The sequence below is a fragment of the Mytilus galloprovincialis genome, chromosome 9, assembly GCF_965363235.1.
Source record: "Mytilus galloprovincialis chromosome 9, xbMytGall1.hap1.1, whole genome shotgun sequence".
In the NCBI taxonomy this organism is placed as follows: domain Eukaryota; kingdom Metazoa; phylum Mollusca; class Bivalvia; order Mytilida; family Mytilidae; genus Mytilus; species Mytilus galloprovincialis.
This window is the reverse complement of record NC_134846.1, coordinates 43,841,752-43,869,688: the sequence shown is the minus strand read 5'-3', so window position 1 is coordinate 43,869,688 and position 27,937 is coordinate 43,841,752. Positions and strand designations below refer to the sequence as shown.

The window sequence follows — 27,937 nt, the reverse complement described above, 5'->3', positions numbered from 1 at the left end:
TAAAAATAGCTGCATTTATCATATTAAACGTACAAAATTAGTTATGTTATCATACATGTATCAACTAAATCACGTTTATTTAGATGTTGAAATCAGTTTTGGAAACAGTGAATGCTAAAATTAGCTCTGTTATAAACAGCACCTGCATGTATCAAAATACTTGTACTTTACCTAGATTAAACTGGGTTTAACCTTTTAATGATAATACCATGCATGCAGGTGGTGCAGAATGTTAAAACCAGTCAATTTGGAAACAGATTAATTTTCTTTAAACAAAGTAAGCTAAATTTTCTTAAACTGTATAACATAAAGAATAACCATGCATTGTCTAGAAAAATAAAATGTATTTGTTCAAGGCTTAGAAAAAAGTAGAATATGTGGCCTTTGGCAAGCATTTCTATTTGTATTCCAGCCGAGTACAAATAAAATAAATTTTCAATGTATGTTTGATTGTTCTCTAGACACTTCAACTCTGACAATTGTTCTGAATGAAATACCTCAGGTAAAAACTTGAATGAAATACCTCGGGTAAAAACTATCAGTTTGAATTTGCACACCCTAAAAAAATAAATTAGTATTTTACCATGTAGGCCTTAAAATCAGTGTTCAGGCACATACTTTTCATTATGTTTTAATTTTTTAAGCGCTAATCATTTCATTCTCAACAGTTATCCTGAATTAGTGTATGTAATATTTGCTGCTGTTACATAAGCATCAATCAATCAGTTATGCAGTTTCAGCAATTTTTGTTGTACTTCTGTCTTTGACTTTCAAAACCTTTGATTCTGTTTATCTGATCAAGGTAATATGTTACAGCTCTTTGACAGCAACATTTGAATTCAATTTTTTTTCCAATTTTCACTTTGATTTTGTGCTTTCTTTCAGTAAAAAAAGTGAAAGTAGCTTTGAAACTTGATAAGGGGAGAAAAAAAAACATACACTTGAAAAGAAAGGCAATTAGTATTATGTGTTTGAACTGACGAGACATCAAGGATTTGCAATGGCAACAAAAGAAACAATTTAATCATGAAAAATGTAAAAAGGAAGTATTATAATGTCTTAAACCCATTTGATGTATTGTGTTAAAATAACCACAGAAAAAAGAAATAAATGAATGTTTTTACTAGAGAAATGAAACAAATATTTTCTTTACCAAGCAACTGGGAAAGGCGTCATTATGGTAGAATTGATTGATTCTCTTTTAAAATTAGAGACAGTTACAATAAAAAGCTTTTAGAATCAAATGAAATATGTTGTTCTTAATGAAATAAATGACACATTTAAATGTGCACAAATATGCACACAAACGTGCCGAAATTTTAACATTCACCGAAAAAGATTTATATTTCAGTTACAGAGACATCTGATCTGTTAATGATTGTTCACTTTCTTTTACTCTTGGTTTTTGGTGTTCGTTTAGATCACTGGTAATCTTATTTTTATATTATTGAACAAAACTTAATCATTTCCATTCATATTGAGTAATGACATTGCAATTTTTAGTTAGAGACTAATTTTTTAAAGATTTTTAATAGATAAGGATGTAAGATGAGTAATTTAAAAGATTACAATGGTTTTCTGGATTTACCCTTTTGGCACCACTCCTTTTATTAGGTTTCTGCCTAAAACTTTTTATTAACTCATGTCCAAATATATTTCATATGTAATTGTATTTTTCAGTAGGTAAAGTTTTTTGTTGTTTGATACAGAATCTATCAGACCAATCACTGATCCTCTTTCAAAGGCTTCAAAGAGAAAATTATTTTTGTCTTTGTTTTTGACTTAAGAAAATTAGGACCCCTTCTCTAATGAGGCTAACATTTGTTACTTTGGATTTAAAAGAAAAGGAACACATAAATCATTCTCAATAAAAAAAACTTTGAAAAAATGTCTATTGTCTGTCCTGATTTTTTTGTTGGGTTGCTGTCTCATTGGCATTTATCCTTCATCTCCTTGTACATGTATTCATTTTTTGAATGGAGTGTATCCCTACAAATTGGATCTCTTATGAAATAAAATCATAAATATATGGTACATAAAAGACAATTTGGTGTACTACATGGTACTTTAAAGAATATAAAGTGTACAAATGCACATAAGAACTTTGTAAAGACAGGTTTTGGGTTAACTGTACCAGTAAATTCTTTCTTGCAGAATTTGTCGTATGCTACATGTATTAGGCATGTTTTTCTTTTAATTTATGCATAATTTACTTTTGATTCATGCAATATGCCATACAGAGAGTGTATAGAAATGCCATTGTTCCAAACTGAAAGTAGCTAGGTGACTGCTTGCATATCTTAGCCTACTTTTATAATACGGTGAAAACTATTATAGAATTGCTATTGGAGTGAGCATCAGATGCATAACTATGCACTATTCATAAAACTTGCAAAAAAGAAAATGTATAGGTAAATTTTTATGGCTTTTTAAATGAAACTGAAAAACTATGTATTCAAACTAAGTTTTTAAAGTTTTTAAATTACTTATTTAATAACTTAATTAAATTCTTAATATCTCCATTCATATGGATTATTAGAAAATAGACTTATAAAAATAATGAAACTGTATAACCCATATAGTGTGACGTGTAAATAAAATTTATCTGCAAAAAGGGAATAAAATTCTATTGTCGTCCCTCAGTTTAAATATAATCTGGTTTTGTAAGAGTTACCCAAGTGAGAGAAAAACATCATATACTACCAGTGAAACTTTCAGTTATATGAATGGGAAAGAAATTGACCATTTCAATTTAGTTAAGGTTGACTTGAGAAGGGATTTAAACTCTTGCTTCATTTATATTTTATCAGAGTGTTGTGTTGAAGCGATAAAATGTACACAATGGACTAACAAGATCTTGTGTAAATAGAGGTCAATAGTTACAACTGACCATATACCTGCTGACCACTTATATTTCGCAATTCCACAGGATGAATTAGTAGAACCGGTCTAGACAAATAAGCCTCGACACATAAGCCTGGACTGCAAGGTAAGCTAGAAGTTTCAATATTCTCTTTCATACAATACATTTAATAGTATTAACTACATCTTAGTCAGAATCGTCAATGGTATTAGCATAAAATTTTATGAGTTGATTTTAAATTTGTATTTTATTCACAGATATACTTTACACAGAAGTGTCGATTTTAAAGTTTTATTATTAAGTTTTGTGTGAGAATCTGTTTGCGGTGATTGTTTGATGTACTTTACCCGAGCATATAACACAATGATAAAAAGTTAAAATTATTACCAATATATATTCAATTTGTATCCATACTTACGCCAGTGACACAGATTTTTTTTTCAATATTATACGGTAAATAGTAAAGTTGTTTCTATGAAAAAGAAGATGTGGAATGATTGGCAATGAGACAACTCTTCACAAGAGACCAAATGACACAGATATTTACAATTATACGTTATGTTTATATAGCTTAAGCAAGGTGGGAAACTTTTACTTTTCTTGAGATTGTACTTATCCATCATTTTACTGAAAAAGTATAATTTTTACACCACTAAAATGTAAGAATGCAACAAAATCATATTGTTTACTAATGAATCATTAGATGGGTATGCTGGTGGACGTTAAGCAACCAATAATCAATCAAAAATTAGATGGAAAAAAGGGGAAGGGTGTCAGCATAGAGGTAGACAAAATGTTCAGGATTTCTTTTTTTTATCGTTATTCTCTTAACCTCCCTCTAAACAGAAAAAATGGGGTTGAAGCTATTTATAAAAAATCTAATCAATTGTTTGCAGTGTCAGTTGAAGTTTAAATGCTCAGAGGATAAACAAATATTACAAAAAAAATATGTTCAACAATAGTTTTTTTTTGTAAGCAGATTATATAGAGAACTATTGCGGATCAAATATGCCACAATGAAATGTAATTTAAGTTCAGTACGAGTTCATAGTGTTCACTGGTAGTAATTAAAAAAAAACATGTTTACAGTGCTGTTTTAGATTAGTTTTATGAAAAAGTATAATAATGTTTTATTTTATGAGTGAGATGAAGACAGGCTTATATATGATCTCTATTTTTTGTAAGAGAGAAATTATAATATTTGGCATTGTAATAGCATTGTTAGGTAATATTTATTGCATTGTGAAATAAAAAAGAAATGAAAAGGTTGCAATTACTTTTAAGTTCTCACATCAAATATTGTCACATATATTGGACTGGTTAACATTGTCTTCTAAATAATAAGTTGTTAAAGTGATTGAGAGGTGTATTGGCACCCTTTGCTATCATGTCTTGTAATTTGTGCAGTGAAGAAAGGTGGCTCCAGGTCCATTGACATTTTAGAGTAATTAAGAATTTTGATTGAGTTTAGCATTTTTTGACATGAACCAAACACACCCTTGTAATTGTGATCTATTGCTATAACTATAGTATTTTAGACATGAATCAAACTTTCTCTTGAAATTTATATTTGTTGCTATTTGGGTTAGGTGATCTCAATTACCATAACACTTGAAACCTGTCATCATTTGAACATTTAAGTTTGTTTTTATGGCCCCACAACGAAGTTGTCAGTGCCATATAGTTTTACCCTTGTCCGTAATTCCGAAATTCCGAAATTCTGAAATTTTGAAATTCCATAATTCCGTAATTTTGTAATTCAGTCATTCCTCATTCCGCAACAAACCATTATATAGAGTTTTTTTTCTAAACGCCATCAGATATTGGGCTGATTTCTGGTATGTGAGTTAACCATGATGAGTTACAGATCAAGTTCAAGTTTCGTTCGGCTTCGCTAATTTTTGCTGAAATTACAGGCTTTGGACTGTGATAATTTGTTGAAAATCACAGTTATACAGACTTTTTTCTAAATGCTTTCAGATATTGGGATGATTTTTGGCATGTGAGTTAACCAAGATGAGTTACAGATCAAGTTTAAGTTTATTCCGCTCAGCTAATTTTTGCCGAAATTATGGGCTATGGACTTTGATAAATTGTTGAAATTCACAGTTATACAGACTTTTTTTCTAATTTTTTCAGATATTGGGATGATTTTTGGCATGTGAGTTACTCATGATGAGTTACAGATCAAGTTTAACTTTCTTTCCACTCTGCTGATTTTTGCCAAAATTAAGGATTTACAACTTTGAAAATTGTTGAAAAACACATTTTTCTATACGCCTCCACATTTAAAGCTGATTTTTGATACAGAGACTACCATCATGTTTGTGTCCACATGTGTTATTGAAATTGCAGATTTTTCAACTTTTTGTCGCTTTGACACATCTAGTTTTCTCTTTGACCAATATACAGGGTCAATATACAAAAATGTATAATACGCTTTAGTTGGATTTCATTTCTGGGGATTACTCAATTCTATCTGTTGACCAAACCAATGATCTGACTGAATCTTTCAATGGATTAACATAGAGGGAAAATATTATAAATGTAGATAATATATTCCTTAGCAATTATAGAGCCTGTGGGCTTGAACTAAATGAGACTAAAAAAGAGTTGAGGTATATACTAAAAAAAAAACAGCAAGTCAACAATAGGAAAAAGAAGCAATATAATGACAATAGAAAAAAAGATGAAAGACACACAAACAGTTTTACAATATGCAACCCTGAAAATTAAAGATAAAGTAAAATGAATTGCACCAAAAAGTAGGAATTTACTCAATTGCTACGGTAGGGTCGATCATCAGTTAATGTAAGCAAAGTTATTTTAAATAAGTAAATAAAATTTTCAAAGTAAATTACAAGACTATCAGTTTCAGTGTTTTGTAAACCAATCAAGACCTACAATTTACACTGTGGTTTCTTACTGAACATTGAACAAAGAATAGAATGGTTATATATTTTGACTTTGTTCATGTAATGTAACTCTTCCCATCATGCATGCAGTGCATTGTATTTGTAAATTAAGCAGTGAGGTTGGTGAAACTGGAGCACTGAACTTCACAGTCCATCATCCCTTGCTCTCCATTATAAAATTAGAAACTTTAGAGGGTCATCAGTTGAAATTGTATATTTTATAATGAACTGGAGGTCAGATCTGAATTAATGAACTTAAACTAGCCAGAAAATAGGACTAATGTAAATTTCCTGATTAAAATTATTGAAATGGAAAATGTATTTAAATTTGTCCCTTATTATGTCCATACATACATTAAGATATAAACTTGACATTTTAAGTGGACTTATTGTCTTTCTAGATTTATGAGTAATTGTTTCTTAATTGTTTAAGTGATAATGTACCATTGTGTATTCTGGTTCAGTTCATAATTTTTGACCTTTGCTGGAAAACTTCCACATGATTTGTCTTGGTGAAAACATTGTAGAATTACTGTTTCTGATAGGTCAGTGCAGCTTTCTATTGTATATTTTTTTTGTACATTTAAATTGATTTTGATATATTGAGATGAAAATGATTTAAACTGATTTATTTCCCCTTATTTTTTTGTATCATTAGTTTCTTTTGGTCATTTAAAGCAATTCTTTGGATTTTTTTTTCTAATTAATTTTTGATCCATCTATTAGTTTATGAGTTTAGTTTGACGTCCATTTTCACTAAACTAGTACACATTTTTGTTAAGGGGCCAGCTGAAATTGCATTTTTTTGCTGTGTTTTTACAAACTGTTGGTGTCCTTGGGCTGGTTTCTGTTTTTTGGTCTTGTTGCCTGGTTGACACATTCTAAATATTATACATGAACCCAACATTTCTTTATTTCTGTTCCTTATATCAACCTTTACAAAACTTTACATGATAAGAACCCAAACCATACAGCATGGTGAACATGTTTCTTGATGTCACCATACCATTTACAAATGTACCTTACAATATAGAAGTGTTTTTCTGTTGGTCTTCTCACTACCATTTTCAGCTTACCCGGCTCAAAGTCATCATCAGCCTTTATCATCACTATATGTCTCTTTTCTGTCATCCAAAAACTTGGGTTAATTGGAACTAGTCTTGACCATAATCATCATTGTGGTATGTAAAAAAAATGATTCTGATGATTTTGCTTGCCATCCAACAAGGCAGTTTAAGGCCAAAAGTTGAATATTTGGGGTAAAATGCAAGTATTGCACATGATCTTTTAAACTTTAAAAGATGAAAAAAAACGAATTTCGGTAAAAATGTGGAGAATATCAAGGTTTGTTAATCTACTGTCCATTTTAACTTAAATTGTCATTGTCCTCCAGTTGAGCAAAGCAAGATATTTAGAACCTTTAGTTTCATATTACTTGCATATCATTGCAAAATTTGTATCAAAATACAGAATTAATTTGTATGAAAAAGTTGTAGCTGATTTCAGTCTATTTATTAATGTGTTTTTTATACCAACTGATATTTATACATTTCAAGTGCCTTAAGTGATCTCCCCAACACCATATTTAGTTAGTTCTTAATTATATGTCAGTTTGACAATCTGTTGTCATTGAATCAACAGACTTATCTTATATCCTGTGTAATGATGGAGATCATATCTCTTTCTCTAAGTGTACATCATGTACATGCTTCAAATTAATTTCCCATACAAACTAGATATAACCAGATGTATTAAGACTTTCACATGACATTTGTTATAGGAAAGCTGAAGCAAAATGGTGACAGCCATTCATTGCTGCGCGAATGTTAAGAAATTATCAATCAATACAAAATCAGTATAAGGAACATCCATTTGTATAATAGGAAATATGGGTGATAAGTCTATAAGACAGAAACCCAATGACAACAAGCAACCAAAAACATATAGATGGCAACATACAGTCTTCTACAATAGATAGATGACCATACAATATGTCAAGCTCTGTATCATTTGATTGATTGCAGATGGCTTTACACTGCATCAGCACAAAAAACGCTATATCTCAGCAAATAGATGAATAGATTTAACAAAAGCAATCAAAGATCTGCAATAAACATTCAATTCTCAAAATAAACAAAAATATCTAAGAACTGATGCTTCTTTTTATCATTTTATCAGGGTGTTAGCAATTGCTTTGTTAAAAAAAAGTGCAACAATCAAAGCTTTTACAACCCTATAAAATTATAAAGAAGCATTCTACATTTTTATGCTACAACCATGAAATTAAAAGTTATATATGCTTTTCTTTTGTTTTTCAATTTTATTATTTTCATTTTGTCACGGAAAACACATTCAGTCATTATAAGCTTTTGTGTTTTTTACAGAAATGAAATATGGCAATGAGATTGCCTGACGATTGTTGTCAGCCAATCAAAATTAAGGATTCAAAGGAAACATACATGTTAAATAATTATTAGGATATGACAAAATGAATAAAAACTGACTAGGTTCCAGACTTGAGACAGACAAAAGACAATGTGTCTACATGTGTTTTTAGGTGGGGTTTGGTTGCTTTTTTGCTTATATGTAACTCTCATCACCTTTTATTCCAATAAACTAAGATGTTATTGATAAAATCTTCCAATCCTAACCAACATACATGCAACACTGGTGTATACATATCCGCTTACAAATATAAAATCAATTACTTTAATCTGTTTCTTTAGTCTAAATGTTATTTTTGTCCTAAATCAATATCATTGATATTTTTTGTCTGGCATATTGAAAACATATGTAACAGTGCTTAGCTGGAAGAATAGATTTAACAATGCAGATATCATTCTGCGGTTACATAATCTCATTATTAAAATGCAATACACATGATAAATTCGTCTTCCAGATGTAAATAAAGTTTAATGCCAAATTAACAACTGTTTCCTGGTATTTGATGTTTAACACTCACGAATATTTATGTTTTTGATTACTGAGCTTTTTGATGAATAATGAAATCAGTTTGGTTGATATACTCTCTAACAAAACCAACATGTGGAAGAGAAAAGGAGAAAAAGATTATAGACAGTCTAGTTTGTTAAATGGAAAAATAATGCTTGGGATTTATATTATTAAATTGAAAATATGAAATATGATAATAAATTATCTGTGTTTGTGCATCCCTTTCAATATATAAATGGATTAAATTCTTTTTTGAAGATGCACTTTCTTGCCCTTTCCAAAATCTTTTGAAGAAACATCAATATAACAAAATGAAAGTCTTGACTGTATGGTCAAAGAGAGACAACTTTTGAAATTTATACAGATTTAAATAAGATTTCCATTGCTTTGTAAGATGAACTTTTTAAATTGATGTATACAATTATTATTAAAATATACCCTTGCAAAACAAGTAACAGAGAGAATATAAGTGCTTTGATTCAAACTAGACTAAATCTTGTTGTTGTCAATTTGCTCTAGAGTTAGTTTTGACCTTGATATACATGTCTTGAAGCTCAAAGTCCCAGCTGATAAACCTTTTTGCAAATACCTGTTTGGACAAGCTGACACAATTGTGGCTTTTGACTTTTAATCCACTTTAAGAAAGGCATGTGAGCTATTGCTATCTCTGAATGGCACCCTTCCAAGAGGTCAAGAAGGGGTCAATTTGGTCAATATTTCTGTGGCCAACTGATTAGCCAATTGCAACTAAACATATCAGAAATTGACCTTTAAAAGGTTATTGACTTACTAATGTTTATACCCAGATGCCCATCAGAAATTCATGATTTTTACTAGCATTAGGCTAAAAGATTTATACTTAAAACACTCTGGAAAAGATACTCAAGGTTGAAATAAATTTGCATGGCAAACCAGCTATCACCTGATAATTCTGGTTCTGAAAAATCCATCAAAGATATCTCTTTCTTTGAAAGATCAGTTGTTGATTGATGCACCTTCCGAAAGCATGTTTAGACATGATAAATCTGTTAAACCTATGAATCAAAGCTTCTTTATTCTTTTAAAGCATATTTTGAGAAACACTAGTTGAGTATTCTCTAGTGATGAGAGTCATATGAAGTGTTTGAGGGTTTGATGGGTTGATTGACTGCTTTTAGATGAGGTTTGATGGGTTGATTGACTGCTTTTAGATGAGGTTTGATGGATAAGAATACAAAATTAACACATAATTTTTCTTTAGGCTGATCAGTCAAATACAAAGTAAACATCATTAATTAGGACTAGATAGATACCTTATATACCACCTATACATTGGTATACTGCAAAATTCAGTCTAGACATTTTGAGAATTTATTTTTTTAAAGTTTTAAAAACATAATGGTTAAAAATTACCCATAGCCAGTGAGTTCAAGTGCTTGATGCAGACCCCCTGAAAAAAAGATATACAAAAAGACTATTTCAGTCAAGAATTTGATTGTTTATTGAAGTTTGTTTATCAAAATAAGAGCTTCATGAACACTGACCCAGTCCACCTCCTTTTCTCCTCAGAAACAATCTTGGCTTATATTAAAAACAAATGCACAAAAAGTCTCTTAACAAATTTAAATAGAGACCAGGCATGAATGAACTTTCTGCCATCAACACAATCAATTTGAAGAATGTGCTTAGAGGTCAATAATAGGTCTATCATGATGGACAAGCATCCACACAACGTGTCAATGTCTAAATAGTTCTGCATGTCAACATGCTGCAAATGAATTTAACAGGGACAAAAGATATCTTACATCAACATCAAATTTGAAATGGACAACTGATATTGAAATAACACTGAATGATAGATTCTTGTTCTCTGTCAGGCACATTCATGTATGACAGGGTTAAAGTTTTGTAAATAGTACATCCACCCTATTATGAAATCAGTTAGAAGAGTTGAAAAAAATAAAGGAGAAAAATGTACAATAAAATTAAGTGTACTTGAATGATATCAGCATTATAGATCACAAAAGACGGAGTTATGTGAATCCAATACTTGATAATTTAATGAGAATGGAAAAAGGGAATGTGTCAAATGAGAATGGAAAAAGGGAATGTGTCAAAAAGAAACCAACTTGACCAAAGAGCAGAAAATAGTACAGTTAGTGTACCACTGAACGTTAAGCAAACAAACAATCAATCAATCATTCAATCAATCAATCAATCAATCATTCATATTGTGTGCTTGCAGTAAGTTAAAACCATGTCAACACAGCACATTATATGTTATAAAACCGCATATCTTTTATTGAAATTTTGTACAAATACTATGTACCGTATTCATTTATTTTCGTAGATATCAATTTTTGTGGATTTAGGAAAAAATGTTTTTTTTGTGGAAATTTGATTTCGTGGTTTTGCCAAAGTCTGCATATAATCTTACTGAGTATTAGTTCTTCACTGTACATTTAAACTTGTGGTTCACCTTTATTTAATGGTATCCCACAAATAATATTAAATCTATAGTAGTTGGTTATAAGCATTCATGCATCTCAGCTTCATAACATTATAGCGTTTATGATGCCCATCCCAACACCCATTTCTTTATTGACTTTGGAAATTTTACTTTGTTCAAATGAGATGTTATGGAATAGAACATATGATGGGCCATTGATATATGGTATGTTGTTTTGGAATATATATTAGGGTAGATCTGATTCTTTACTTTCTCCCAATCCAAGACTGGAACTATACTTTTTCCACTAACTTGCATATAAATGTAAAGCTTCTGCCCATATTGCACAGTCTTGTTAGTGAAATTTATTAAACATTGTCTAAATGTTAAGTTTTTCATCAAATTAATGTGTTTGTGAAAAAGTACTTTAATACAACAGACCATTTATATTTGATTTCAGCTTAGCATTATACTCATTAATTTTATTTTCAAGCATGTGCACTGCATTAGTGACTTTAGAAGTCTTATATTGTTCAAATAATTCAAAACATAAAATAAATCATTGCCACTTATTAAGTGGTTTACAGGCATCAACTTGCCAATCTAAAGCAAAATCTTAAACAAGACTGTTATTATTTTATAAAAGGACTTTTTCATTATTCGAATATTAGTTTAATCAAGGTTTTGTATAGTAAGTAGCTCCGACTATGCTGTATGTGCTTTGCTCATTGTTGAAGGCCTTACAGTGACCTATACTTGTTAATTTCTGTGCCATTTGGTCTCTTGTGGAGAGTTGTCTCATACCACATCTTCTTTTTTATATCTTCTATACAAATCCTCGGTATAATGCTATACGTGAATCCTTTGCAAGTAACTTTTCACTGAAAAAATCAAAAACATAAGCAAAGGTTTCTGAAATGGAGGAAAGATTTATGGATAGAATTAATCTTAGCATTCAATTATAGGTTTAAATTATAGCAGAGCCAGTCCGTAGAGTATCACTCTAAGCTTACTATACCCTCTAAAAGTTTTAAAAAACTTAGGTGAAAAAAACGACACAACGGTGAATTTATATGTCATGTCCTATAATCTCCTCAGCATATAATGATTTTTACAGATGTAAATCAACAGCTTTCACAGTCTATGTTACCTTTCATCTCCTGATTATAGGGTGCAAAGTGATCTACACCATTCAGAACCTAAATCTATGATTTAAAAGGGGTTCATAAGCTATAGAAACCCTCTAATCCAGTGCTACTCATGATCACTCATGCATGACAGCTGGCAGTTGCCAGTTATATTATCTTAAACTCTTCATTATGCCAGAATACATGATATTCAGAGTATAGATCAGACCAGATCAAGTGGTTGTGTTTATATTTCAGGAAGAGGCATATTTATACATGGGAAGATGTGAACTTCGTAGAATCTATCACTTATTCATGGACACTTCAAACTAATGGTAAGTACTTATGCAGATTTGTGGATGATTTTTTTATTATCTAAAATAATGAAAGATAATCTTTGATGTAATATCCTTTCATTTCTTTTTAGTATTGTTGTTTTTGAGTTTTTTAATTAACACTTTACTGTCTCTTAAGTTCTCAGTCTCCATATGCAAGTATTCAGTCTGGGTCACAGTGATATTGTTTAGAGTTTATTCTTCAGTAAAAGATTTATTCTTGTGCTGCTTTCATGAGTTCCTTATAAAATTAGTTCTTAAGAGAGTACATTTTCTTAAATATTATTTACATTAGATAAAATGTAACTGTACAAATTGTTTCTTGTGGAAAAATGTGTAGAAAAGTATAGGAACAAATATTATAGCATTGTTTATTATTGAAAATTTTCCAGCGGAAGTTTTGTCAAAAAAAAATAATATCTTGACACTTTAATCAGCACATCTGGTAAAAGTGCTATGAATAATTTTATCCCTACAACTTTTACTCTATTACAATTGCTTTGCATTCATCTTTTCTTCTTCATAAATTGGTATGTGTTTTATATAGATTAGACAGTTGGTTTTACCATTTAAATGATTTTACACTAGTAATTTTTTGGGGCCCTTTATAGCTTGCTCTTTGGTGTGAGCCAAGGCTCCGTGTTGAAGACCATACTTTGACCTATAAGGTGTAATACTACCATTGATTTTCCCCTATTAGTCTTTGTTAAATGTGCACTTTTCAAAAAAATCTGTAGAATTTATCTTTGTTTCAAATAAAGAAATACTTGGCATGAGTAAAGTTTTATCCTGTCCAGTACTATAGAAAAAAATTCACATAACATTTCATTGCATGTAAGAAAATAACCATCTTTGGAAGTTAACCAATCAAATTTCTCCCTTATTTTATCTGTGTACAAGGTTTCGTCACCATGTTACCTCAAGATTACAAAATATTCTATAGAAATCCCAAATAAAAAAATAATGGTGCTTTGAATGACCCAAGACATATGTTCATGACACAGAAATTTTTTACTGCAATAAAATGTAGGATTAATTACCTACAACTGTCATATTCAAGGGAATATTTTTTTTCGACCTATTTTCGTATACAACCGGATGTGACGTACCATGATTTGGTGGTATTACACCTAAATGGTTTACTTTTATAAATTGTGACTTGGATGGAGGGTTGATTCATTGACACTCATACCACATCTTCCTATATCTATGTATCATAAAACTTCTTTTTTTTTTTAATAATAAATCAATAGAGACCAATTATCCAATAAATGAAATCTCATCTATATCAGTTGAATGACTTCTTCCAAAAAAACAAGAGGTCCAGTTTAAATGCTAAGATTTTATTTTACTTTGTCCCAAACCTTAATATATTCCATAAGACCTCCCTTAAATTTTGTTTCACACACATTGAAAACCTTGAACTATTGTTTGTTGATTGAATATCAAGGTTCTGTCAATCATTTGGATTATTTTGATTTTTGATTGACAAAACATTTGCTAATATAAAAGTTTACATTTCACATAACCAAAATCCATAACCTGTAACAGATAACATGTAAAATATTTCATTTATACATTTCCCATGACATCTGTAAAAATGTTGGCACATTTTTTTTTTCAATTTTGCTTTCTGTTCTTGGGGATTGACATGTCTATGTAAACAAAATTTCTCCGGTCAATGAAAAAAATTGCACTGCACATTTACTTGCAGTATGGTGTATTTCCTGCCCTTCAATTAGGTTTACCTAGATTGCAGAATATTCCTATTGATAATTTATAACATTTAAAACTTTTTAGTCCTTCAAAATTAATTAAAATGGAAATTAAAAGTTTTGTCATTTTTGCCTACATATACCTCCGTATAAATTTGTATTGGAACTCTTTTGCTAATATTCAGATGCTATTGTTTTAAACTCCTTATTCATGATATCATATTGACATTTGACTTATGACCTTGAAGTACAATGACATTTAAATCCTCCTCTTGGCAATGATGAACTTGAGATGCCAACTAAAACTTAATGGTACCTGGAAAATTTTGTCCTCATAATTCATGTTGTGGTTTTGACCTTTGACCTCTGATGTTATTGAAAACTTTCGCTGTGGCAAAGCAATGAATAAGTATGACAAAATTAAGGTGCCAGTTAGTCCTTTATTTTGCTTTCAAATTACTGAAAAGGAACTCCAATATGTTAAATTCTCCTTGCAACTTATTCTTGCAAGGTAATAAGAGGAACTAAAGAAAAACACAAAATTTTGTACTTTTAAAATTTAATACTAACTATGTATTATGAATTACCTCAAGGATTATCTTCAGCAAAGACCTATATAATCTTTGAAGTAGATAGTTTATCATTGAAACATTTAAATTTGTAGATAACAATGATGTGTTTTCAATTAATTAATTACAGTATTTTAGAGTTTAAACAATTTACCTCCTCTTGTCAAATTAGCATAGATTTAAGACAATTACACCTGGGTTAGAGAAGGTGATAAATTCGTTTAAATGATTTCATTCATGCAGGTGTGTTTTTAGATTTTCTTATGTAACATATGTAAGTCCTTGAAACTGAATAATTTTGGTAGACCAAAGTGTAAATTTTGGGAAACCGATGATCTTAATTTATAACTCTTTATTTCTTCGTGTTTATTGAGGTGATCTTAAAGGAGTCATCAAATTTAGACAAATCTAAATTTATTCGGTTATTTCTTCTGTTTCAAAAAATGAGAAATGGAAAACTTGAAACTGTGAACAAGATAGCATAAAAGTAATAAATTTCAATTAGAAAGAGATTGTTATGCAAATTTAGTGCCCCACTGACAATGATATACCCATTAATTAAGCTCTTTTTATGTACTGTGAAACAGATGATCTTTCTTAAAAAAACTGCAAAATGCAACTTATGGTATATGGTTTATCTTTTCCCAACCATCTTATATCAATTGAAGAATAAAGATGGTATGAAATTTTACACACCTCTTTGATTATCTTTCCACCCTTGATTTCGATCAGCTTGATTTTAATATATCTTAAAATAAAATATGTTTTTAGTACATTGTATTATGTAATACAGGTGGTTTCCTTATTGTTGATTTAGGCGGCCTTGAACTGTAATAAACAGGGGCGGATTTAGGCGGGGGCGTGGCGGGCGTGCGCCCCCCCCTAAAATTTGCAAAGCATGGGTTGTCCCCAGTTCAATAAAGTATCTGAACAGACGACGAAAAATAATGTCGTCGCATTGCAATCTGTTTTATCATTCAAAGAAGTATATTAAACAGTACGTTTAACAGAACCAATGTGATTACTAATATACTGACCTACGGTTTATCTATAAGTTCTATCATTAATATGGTATACATCAAAGAAAGGTGTCAAACGCGGAACTGCGTTTGATGACACATATCATAGACTTTAATTGGCAGTTAAAGTAAAACAATTTATAAATTATAAACAATTTCTTTGATAATCGAAACTCCAAAACATCACTAACTCACTTTCCAACGAAGTAGGTGAAAGTGCCCTACCCGCGGTTGGGTTGGGTATTTCATCATTGCACAGCGAAGAAAACAGTCAAGGTAACTGGTTAAATTCTTTCTTAATGAAAGATAGAAATACTGGTTCAAGCGAAAGGTTAGTTTTTATTTATTTGTATCAATATTTAATATATCTGTATCAATATATGTTTCTCACTTAATTGCAACCTGTAAAGTTTGCCGAAGCATGCATAAACGATCAAGGCTCCAACTCGTATTTCCGTATTACATATAGGATCCCATGAAAATAAAGATCTCATTTTGAATTTAGTGGTTTGCTGTAAAAAAAATGTACATAAAAAGTTTGGCACGACCTCCGAAAACAACAAAAAATAATAATAATAAAAAATTGTGAAAAGACAATGAAAAATCGCTGGCAAAAGTAGACCGTTTTTTTTTTAAATCTAATATTGGTCAGTTGAGCTATTGTTGAGTCAATGAATTGAAACTCGCACATTTCTTGTTAATTATGGTGATTGTAGATTGACAGGGGTGGATTTATGCGGTTTTAGCTTGAAACTTTAATTTCTCGCTTATTTTAACACAAAATATTCGCCACGTTTTGCTTGCAATGCAAGATATCTACATTGCACCCTCTTTAGAAGAATATTCCAATAATTTCGATAATTATACCTCAAAGAAATTTTAACATTGCGCCCCCCCCCCCCTAATCTAAAATCCTGGATCCGCCCCTGATAAAGTCCTTTACCAGGGGACCAGTTTTCCCTAAGGTACCACTGAAATAATCTGAATTAAATCTATGTAAATGATTATATTTTAGTTTGGTGCCGGAAAAATACATCTATAGAATTTATATTTGTATTTTTTCTGTATTATAGATTATGCTTGATGACAAATCTCCAAGATAATCCAGACTCATCCTTCTTGTTTTTAACATTTTGGATTCCATATTTTGTACTCATATGGCACTACATTCAATCACTGAAGCGAATCTTCAATGTTATTTTGATTACTATAAATGTAGCACCTTGCTAAATCATAGAAGAGTTTTGGTCCAATTAGTAAAATCACTTTGATAAAATAAAAGGAGAAATGTAAAATGTTGTTCAATGGAAAATGTTTACATTCAAATATGAATTTAAATATATTCACATCAAGAGAAACAAAATAAAGGCGGCAATAAAAGGTGAATGAAAAATGAATGAAAAAGTTAAACGTTTTGACTCTGAGTAAAGTATTCACTCAAAATGAAATGTTCGATGTATTCTTAAGAATGTCACTATGATTAATGATGCTTAGGTTAAGGTAACCTGTTTGTAAATAAAAATTATGAATGAGTTTTACTTTTGAGATCTGAAATGGGTGGGTGGTAGGGTGATAGCTTAATGTAACCACAAACAGCCTGAACCAATCGTACGATTTATATCAGCATATCGCCTGATATACCAGGTAACAATTAGTATTAGGTGGAATCATTGATTACAAGACAGATTAAATATGTTTGACAAATAAAAAAAATGCGTTAAAGGGATTTAAGATTAAAGATATTGGAAAATCTTTAATCCTCAGACGAAATAAGTTAGACGCCAAGTTTGTTTATAGGTAGGACAACAGTGTTAGGTAGAATAATGACCATTTCAATAGTATTAAAGGATTAATAAGTACATTTTGTGTCAATAATTCTGTCCTAGTTGAATAAAAGGGACTATACTTTGATTTTCTTTAAAATAAGTTTTAATTTTAGCACAAATTTAAAAAAAAGTTTCAATATCTTTTGTCATACCTATGTTTTTTGTTTGAATGCACCTTTGTTTTATGTATTTAACTAACATAACAAGTATTATTTTATCAGAAAAATCTATCTGACCTGAGAGATATGTTTTGGTATAAAAAAAAAAATTGTACTTTAAAAGTGAAATTTGATCCAAGGAACCAGCTTATTTACTTGTTGAAACCAGACATATTACATAATTTATTCTTTGATCTTAATTATCTACAATGCAGACTTTACAGGAATATAATTAAGATACACACGAAGTACTTCATTGTGCCAAAGGGAGATCATCTTAATTTGGGGTTAATATTCAGTGTTAAATCACTAAGTATAGTGATATTTTATGGTGGAATTAATGATTATGTTACGATAGGTACCAATTTTTGTAGATAGAGAAAAATTAATTTTAAAAGGGATCTTTGATTTCATGGATTTTCTTATCTGCATAAACTACTGAGCCTACGGAAAGGTATTCTTGTTTGAATATTTGAAATTGTGGTTTAGGAAATCCCAAAAATTAAGTTACTGGAAAAGGGTGAATTAAAGACTTGTTAAATAAGCCTAAACTTATTCTCAAAAGTGAAATGTGGAATGATTCAAAAGAACAGATAAATAATCTTATTTTAATCCATAATATCCAGAAATAACTTCAGATGAAAATTATCAAGAACTTTATTAATTACAGACATGGATAAAAGGATGTCCAAATGCAATGGCTTTTTTCCAGGTTAGATTATTCCCCTTGCCAAATGTCTTAGGTCTGTTGTAACAGGTGACCAGTCAATCATCGCTAATCAATTTGTTATTTTATGTACATAGGTAAATTGATATCAGATAATATATGTTTTATCTCAAGAAAAAGCAAAGTAGAAAAAAATAGTTTTTATTTGCATAGGGTAGATAAACTTAATACCTCTTGATTTGAAGGATATAATTACCAGTGACATATGATAACACATAATTCTGAAAGATTATGTTTATTTTGACTGCAATGATAATGGGTCAGTAGTGCTGCATGTTGACTGTGGGTTTGGATCCAGAAGTTAACCAACACCCCTGCCCTTGAGGTCACAGTCATGTTATAAAAATTGCCTCAGATCACCATGCAGTGCAAATTTGAAAGCATAGGTAGTCCACATTTCAAAATTTAAAATTTAAAAAAAAAAATAGTTTTTTTTAGATATATCTGCAGGTTGCCAGGTTGCTGCCAGACACCTTCTTGATCCTTTTGCTGATTTGACCACACTTGAGCAACATCAATAACATGTTTTGTTTGAAAATATTTTCCTGTAAATTCCCTATTCATATGTTATGTGTAATTATTCTCACTCCTGAGGTTGCAACATTTTTAATTTTTATGTCTGTAAACATTTTATTGTCTTGACTGATGCATGTATGTCAACATATACTTGTTCTGTCTAACAGAAGTTTCCTGCAAATTTTGTGATAACAATGATATCTGCAGGAACATATATTGTATACCCTTTAGTCTGTATGGAAGAAATACACCAAACTGTACTATTATAGAATATTTCTTCCTATAATGAAGGAACTTCTGTTTTATGACACATATAGATCCTACGTTTTGCAGACAGTGGCATTGTCAGCATTAAGGTTCAGTTTGGGGTTTAAAGTTTTTTAGACATCAATAGTTCTTTTCAAAAGTCATATACTTTTTTAAGTTTAAGAATCTGGTGCAATTGTTTTTTTTAAATTGTCAAGAAGGTATTAAAAGGGAAAGGAAACATTTTAAAAGTGGAATAAATGGGTTACTTGGGCACTATACACTCTGTAACATCTGTCATTCCATGTTCTCTGTGCTAAGTGTTTTAAGTATTATAGTCTTTTCTAATTTTCATGCTAAACTTGACAGTGTTGATTCTATTTATAAGTAGAAAAGTTTATGTTCTTTCTATAGAACATCCAGGATAAGAATCAATGTTGTGTTACTACACGAAGATAATGATTGGAATGTGCATGTTTTAAGAGCTAGAGCATGTTTTTGTAACTCAAGTGATTTTACGTGTGGAATATCTAATGATTGTAAGTAGTTTATGATGTTTTGTTTTCTGCTAGATTAGTTTCTGCCATATACATGCATTCTATATGCTTTGACAAAAAAAGGGGGGTAACTTATGGTTAATAATTTAACTACGGTAAATAATTTAACAGGTAAAATGTAAGATAAAATGTTTTATAACAAACTAGATAAATAGGTTTTTCCTTAAACCTCATTACCGAAAATTATCCCCAGAAGGAGATCTCTTACTTTGGAGGTTGAAAAGTTGACTAACTGAATGTGCAGTTTAGCCAGATTGATGTGATGGTTCCTTGAAAAATCTCCCCAATATATTTGTAGTAAAGATTAGTTCTTTTGTTCTCTTATACATTCAGTTTTTGTCAGATATACCCCTCACTAACATATTTAATATAATGCATAAAACATCTTACCAGACTGCATTATGTAAACAAAGTTCCAAGAAAGTTAACAAGTGCTATGTATAGATATTTTGTAAACAAACTTTAATGTGGGGTCATCTTTGCAGAGAATATTAAGGGAAAAAAATATTTGAAACACTGCTGAAAATGTTAAATGAAAAATTAACAAATAGTCCACATGCATTTCATATTACAATTTTATATCACAATTTTATAAATTTGTAAACAGAACATTAGCTGATTGAGACATGAGAAAATATAAAATCCGAAAATATTTTCTTTATAAAGTTGATGATGAAAAAGATAAATCCAAATAGTTTAGTAAGGATATCAAGTTCTCTTGTACACCATAACAGTTTCTCTGAGTTTTTCAATCTTCAGAAATACATTCTTGCACTTTACACATGTTTAACCCCTCTACACCACCAAAAAAAAACAAAAATATTTATTTTTTTTTCAATTACTTGAATTTTTATCTAAATCTGAACTGGAGGGGTTGTGAATGTCATCAACAAATTCAAAGTAAAAAAAAACTGTGATTTATTCTTAATTAATGTCAGTTTTATGTTTTAAAGAAATTTCAAGGCATACAACTATTAAGTGTTATGACCTAAACATTGTACAGATGAGTGGGAGTTTTAATGCTACTTGATTAACCCCTTGATTACTGAGAATTTTAACTAAATAGAATCAGAAAAAGTTGGTTAGGAAGATAGATTAATCGCAACCGGTATAAGCCTACACTTTTTCCTTTGTTATATTGATCTGGTTCCTTTGACCTTGTGGACTGATCAGTGGCGGATCTAGAAATTTTCATAAGAGTGGGCCCACTGACTGCCTAAAAAGGGGGGGGGGGATTCCGTCACGCTTTAGTGATTCCCTATATAAACAACCAAAATTTTTCTGAAAAAGGGGGCCCGGACCCCTGGGCCCCCCTCTAAATTTGCCTCTGCTGATTCATTTGGTTGTAAAGTGATTCATTTGATTATAAAACTGATTCATTTGGTTTTGCTTACTGATTCATTTGGTTTTCTAAACTAATTCATCTGTTAGCATACTGATTCATTTGGATTTTGTAAACTGATTCAATTGGTTTTGTAACTGATTCCATTGGTTTTGCATACTGATTCATTTGGTTTGTAAATGTTCATTTTAAAAGAATTCAAAACATGTATTCAATAAATTTAAGTAAAATTACTGGATGAAATTTTAAAATGTTCTATTGTTTTAGTAACTATAGCTTTAGTTATTTTTTATTTTATAGAAAATTTAAGAATACAATTTTCAGTTTAGATACCACAAAACAGGTTTAATTGATAGATTGCAAAAATGTTAGCAGTTACACTCAGGATTTTGAGAAGTATCAAGTACTTAATTCATCAAATCTTATTTTAAAATCAATGGGAGCATTCCAAATGAGAAAAAAATCAACTTAATTTTCAGTATGCACTTGAAGTTTATATTGTCATTAGATTAATTTGTTGATACAAAATGTCAAATTAGCTGTATTATATAAGCTCAATAAGTTTTATCAAGTCTCATCAGATAAAACCCATTCAACTTTACTGTCTACACCCAGTTTGAAAGTACCATTTAGTTTTATGTGGATTATTGGCCAATCAAAAAGTTTGAAAGTACATTTCTGATTTAATTGGCTTTTAAAAGACACTCAACAAATCTAGAAAGGGGCATAACATATTTTTTCTTTAATAAAAAACTCTCTCATTAAAGATACTGGGCCTATAATATAACACCTGTTTCATAGCTCTACAAAAGCCAAACATCAGTTGCACCTAAATCAAAAAAAGTTAGAATGCCAATTTAAATAAATGAAAAAGCTGAAAAGTATAAAGAACCCAAATTAATGAAGGTTTTGCCAAATAGACTGAGCTAAGGTAATCTATTCCTGGGGTCAAAAGCATTTAAGGGTCTCTTCAAAATATTTTTTTTTTTAACTTGAAGAAATTTTTTATGTTCTTGGCAATTTTTCCAAACAAGAATATACTGAGTGCTGCAGGTTTGTTCAACAGGTTTCAGTCAAATTTTTATCAGGTGCCAAATGTTTCATCACTGATTAACAAATCCTTGTCAGTAATCAGTATAAAAAATATAAAATTTTGAAGATTTAGAGCACAAAAAATGCATCAAAGATATTCCAGGCTTATAAGAGATAGAGCAGGTTTTCTGTTCCTATACAAACATCCTTATGATATAAGATAAACAACCACAGCCTTTGAAATCATGGAAAGCTTTGTTGTTAAGTCTAAAACACCAAGTCAAGTCTTGTGTGTGTATTATGTCATAGATTTAAATCATTGCACAACTTAAAGTGCAGTGTGTTAGCTTTGTTTTTAAAATGTTATCGTTTCATGTAATCATGACTTTGATATCATCTATCTATATAACTGTAACACAGCCTGTGGAAAACAGAATTTGTTTTGAATGGCAAATTGATTTGCTAATATTGCAAATCTCTTGAGATCGTAATAGAAACATATGCTGAACGAACACAAAATGTGTTATGAAAAAACCTAGTACATTCAAATTAACTATATATTTTATGACTCATTTGTGGGATTATATCTACAGATTTTAAATGGGTAAGGACTGTTAATATTGACTGTTAAGATGAACATTATCTTAATTTTATTACTTTTGAAATGTATTATGTATTACTTTGATTTTTAATATGCAATTTTAGTTTTTTATATTATTTCTTTTCATGTTGTTTTATTTTGTTTATTTACCTTTTTCTTTTGGAAGTTATGTTTTCAATTGGAAGGCAAGTTTTGTTTACTTTTTTACTTTGCAGTATACCTACACTCTTTTAACTTTTTTAAATTTCTAACTTATTTTCTTCTTTTTTTACAGATACATGTACCTCAAAATAAAAGTCATTTTTACCCCTAAATTCCCACTTTTATTACCCCCTATATGCCTCATCCCATTTTGTTTTTTAATTCATAAATTATTTTTCTGAAAAAATGTATCATCTTTTCATAATATACTAGGAGCATCTGTATCTGTATCTATAAATTTTTAATGTGACCTACATTTTATGCTTCACTGATTTCCTTGCAATTTGTTTTCATCATCATTCTTCAAAATAAAATGTCTGAAATTAAAGTGTGAGTTAGAAGGAAAACTTATTGTTATCATTAACCTTTCATAAAAATCATAAAATAAATGTTGTATCAATATTTACCATAATAGAAAAAGACTATATGTGGGAAATGTGTTCAAATGATTGTATCCCCCCCTTTTCTACCCTAAAGTGTTACTCATGTATCCTCTTCTCAAGGGAACTCATGCTTTTAAGAATGCTTTGTGACATTACAATTTCCATTGAAAAAGCATGCATAGTACTAATTCATATGACGTAGGAAAAACATGTTCTGACCATATGTCATTGTTTCTTATGTCATACAATTCCTCTGAAATAAAACAGTTGTCTAGGTTGTTTCCTTTATCATTGTAGATAATAGATCTGATTTTTTTTTGTACAGTAGTGTTTATGACTAACATATGGTTCGATGTTTTGTTTGGACTTGCAAATTTCATAAGAAATAACTGTACTTGTCTAATTGTTTTGTTGAAATGCATGGTTAACCTTTATAAATTGTGACTTGGATGGAGAGTTGTCTCATTGGCACTCATACCACATCTTCTTATACCTATGTTTATCTGAAGCTGATTTTTAGAAAGTGTATCTGTGACAGATCCAGGATAGAGTGTGATAAAATGTCCCCAAAAAAATCAATATTTATTAACTTTTGTTGAGTTACAGTCTTCCCCCTCCAGTAATAAATCCTGGATCCGCCCTGGTGTATAACGATGATTTTCAACCTTTTATGACAACACTATCTTCAAGTAAAGTTAGAAGTTGTTTTAATGTTGCTATATTTTAGTCCTTTGATGGTTAAACCCTATCCTTCCTTTATACCAGAATGACCTTTGTGAACCTAGGCAAGATTAAAATAGCAAACCTAATATGTTTTGAGATTTATATCTGTTAAATATATGGGCGAAATCATTTGAGGAAGGATGTTTAAATTATTCATCTTATTTTTCTTTTATTTCAGACTTTACAATGGTACATGCATATAAAAGATGATTGTGAAGATATTACAAGTTAAACATCTACAGCTTGTGAGATGAAGTTAATGCCAAGATTTCTACTTCTGCTATTTTTGCTATCAGCACTGACCATGTTATTTGTTGCAAAGTGTGGCCTACATATTGACCTAGAATCTAGTCAAACTGGTCTGCCAATACCTGACCACGATCATATCAAATCTAGGGGATTATTTAGTGACGTTATAGAAGAAACTGAAAAAAAGTACCAAAATAAAATCGATGAACTTCAAGAAAAAATAACAGCATTGGAAAAATCTATCAGAGATCAAACTACAAAAATGCAAAATGTCTCAAGTCCGAAACCTAGTCCGTCCGAAATAATAATTGAAGGTGTGAGCGATGTGACCTTTAATCAGGTGAATGTTTCAAATGAAATGCAACAGTATTTTGAAGGCAAATTAAAAGCAGCCGAGATTTTACATGGTGTTGAAATGAAATCAGAATACGAAATAACAGCATTTAATAGATTTACTATAAACCGTATTTATCTTGTTGACCCTGGATTAGGAAAAAGGGTCGTTGAAAAACCCATTGGTCTAAAAAGGAGGGATTTACATGAAGTCTTAACATTTGCTATAAATATTTTAAACAAACAGAGACCAATGGAATCTAAACAATTTAGTTTTAGTGATTTTGTTGAGGGTATTTATAGGACACACGCAACCTCAGGGACTCATTATGAATTATTTTTCCGAAATTTAGACTTTTTGACTGATAAAAGTAGATATACGAAAGTTGTTATAATGAGACCATTTGGACCACTATTTTCTGTTTCCACAACTCAAGTAAACACTGGACAAGAATGGATTAATTTAATTTTGCCGCTTAAAAATCGCCTAGATTCTTTTATGCAATTCATGACAAGATTTGAAGAAACTGTTATTGCAAAAGATAAAAGAGTTTTCTTAACTGTTGTATATTTTGGGAATGAAGGTTTAATGGGAGCTAAAAATATTATGTCTGCAACAGCAAAAAACACAGGATATAAACATTTACGACTTGTAAATTTAAATGAAGATTTCTCCCGAGGCCGAGGATTGCAAGTTGGAGTTCAGAACTGGAAGAATGGGGATGTAATACTATTCCTTTGTGATGTTGACATTGTTTTTTCACTAGAATTTTTAGAACGTTGCCGTCTCAACACAGAGAGAACAAAAAAAGTTTATTACCCCATTGTGTTCAGTCTGTATAATCCAAAAGTAGTTTACACTTTACAAGGTTATCCTATTCCACAAGAAAAAGACCAACTCGTTATTTCAAAACAAACTGGATTTTGGCGAGATTTCGGCTATGGGATGACTTGCCAGTATAGATCTGATTTTCTCATGACCAAAGGATTTGACGAAACTTTTAATGGATGGGGTGGTGAAGATGTAGCCTTGTATAAAAAATATGTCCGCAGCCACTATATGGTAATGCGAGCCACAGATCCAGGCATTTTCCACTTGTGGCATGAAAAATATTGTGACCCCAAACTACCTACGGAACATTATGAGGGGTGCATCAGATCAAAAGCATTATCAGAAGCATCTCATCCACAGCTTGGATTTTTAGTATTTCAAGATGAAATGAAAAATCGTCAAAACCAAACTAATTTATCTCTCAGGAATAATAATCCAACAGTTAGAAGATGACCAACAAAATAAATTTGTTTTTTCTAAAAAAAAATAGTTTATTTTTGATTAATATACATAGTTTAGCTGCCAAGCTTTTTTAAAGAATTTCAAAATAGCTAATCCAAGAGTTCAAAAATAGAAAAAAATATTTAAAAAGTTCCTGAACAGCACATTAATTCATAAATGCCTGTATTGCAGAATTTAATTGTTAGTTTGAATTGGTCAAAATTTAAAAAAAAAAAAGACAAACAGCAGTTTATAAAAACACCACAAAGAGAGCTCAAAACAGCAACAAAAACCACCACCTAAAACTAAGGGGGTTTATTCTTGATCTCAAGAAGGTGTGGTTGTTCCTGCTCCTTGAGTGGTACATCTATTAAAAATGTGGATTGTTAGGAATTGACCACATATATAAAAATGAAGATGTGATATGAGTGCCAATGAGACAACTCTCCACAAGAGACCAAATGACACAGAAATTAACAACATTAGGTCACTGTATGGCCTTCAACAAAGTTTATTAACTAAACTGCAACTAACTAAGGAACCTCTTTTATATCTCTATAAAGTTTCTGTAATTTAAAGCACCTGTAAACATTTCAGTTAAATGTTCCATTATAACTGATAAATCAACTACCGTAGGTTAAGTATCTGGTTAATAGGTAATCGTCAGTAGATGGTAAATATAAGTAAAGTGGTTTCGAAATTGAAATTTGGATACGAGATGTGTAGATACATTTGTATGAAAACTGAAATGTGTAACACCATTGTCAAAATCAAAACGAAAAGCAAAGAAAAACAATTGAAAATATGATTTGGAGAAAATTCTAGATAGAGTAACCAAAAAAAAAAAAAAAACAACAGTATAAAAATAACCAAGAAAACAGGATAAGCAATCTTTGATATATATTATAAATGTAGTGATGTCAAAAATAACACTTATTTTATTATGCAATAGAATACAAGTTTGAGTGATTAAAAACTACGCTGAAGCAGCCTGCATAGGAGGGATGACAAAACTGATAACTTAAAAAAGACTTTTACAACACCATCTCAAAACAAGAGTACCCATGATGATGAAATATCTCACCTGCTTTACTTATGCTTGAATTTATGTTGAATGGTTTTACTACAAGTATCACATAAAATTGAGAATGGAAATGGGGAATGTGTCAAAGAGACGACAACCCGACCATAAAGCAGACAAGCCTAAGGGGTTTCCAATGCACTGAGAAACTCCCGCACCCGGAGGTGTCCTTAAGCTGGCCTCTAAACAAATAAATTTACAAGTTCAGTGATATTGGACGTCATACTAAGCTCCGATTTATACACAAGAAACTAAAATCAAAAATCATACACTGAGACTAACAAAGGTCAGAGTATCCTGACTTGGGACAGGCGTTAAAATGCAGCGGGGTTAAACATGTTTTTTGAGATGTCACCCCCCCCCCCCCACCCCATACCTCTAACCAATGTAGAAAAAACAAACCGCACAACAATACGCATAGTAAAACTCAGTTTAAGAGAAGTCCCATCAATGATCCATGATGACAATTAGGTCAAGTTCAAATGAACCATGCCAGACAAACATTCACACCTTACGATTAATTCATACACCAAATATAGTTGACCTATTGCTTATAGATAACGGTATAGTATCTGATTGACCGACAGAACAAAGAAAACTTATCATTGACAAATGAAAATAGGTCAAGGTCGAGTGAAATCTACCAGACAGACATGTTTAAACATTCCAAACACAAAAATGCTGCAGCCTTATTGTTTACAGTATATTAGAAATATAGACCTTACCATAAAAACGAAACTGTCCAATGAACCGCATGAAATTGAGG

At 30.6% G+C, this 27,937-nt stretch overlaps 1 protein-coding gene across 4 annotated transcripts; it reads left to right on the top strand.

Annotated features, from left to right (window-relative positions):
• Window positions 1–169: 169 nt before the first annotated feature.
• LOC143045058 (chondroitin sulfate N-acetylgalactosaminyltransferase 2-like) lies at window positions 170–26,136 on the top strand. 4 transcript variants are annotated; one of them, XR_012968852.1, is made up of 4 exons: window positions 170–277; window positions 2,811–2,989; window positions 12,544–12,620; window positions 19,073–19,323. XR_012968852.1 is itself a non-coding variant. In XM_076217349.1 (4 exons), the coding sequence occupies exon 4, from the start codon at window positions 24,486–24,488 to the stop codon at window positions 26,100–26,102; it is 1,617 nt and encodes a 538-aa protein (XP_076073464.1). In that variant the 5' UTR covers window positions 254–277; window positions 2,811–2,989; window positions 12,544–12,620; window positions 24,414–24,485; the 3' UTR covers window positions 26,103–26,136. The 4 variants fall into 4 exon arrangements, 3 of the variants coding, with proteins under 3 accessions (XP_076073464.1, XP_076073466.1, XP_076073465.1); XM_076217349.1 differs by lacking the exon at window positions 19,073–19,323 and adding an exon at window positions 24,414–26,136 and having other exon boundaries at window positions 254–277; XM_076217351.1 differs by lacking the exons at window positions 170–277; window positions 2,811–2,989; window positions 12,544–12,620; window positions 19,073–19,323 and adding exons at window positions 19,799–19,935; window positions 24,414–26,136.
• Window positions 26,137–27,937: the final 1,801 nt, after the last annotated feature.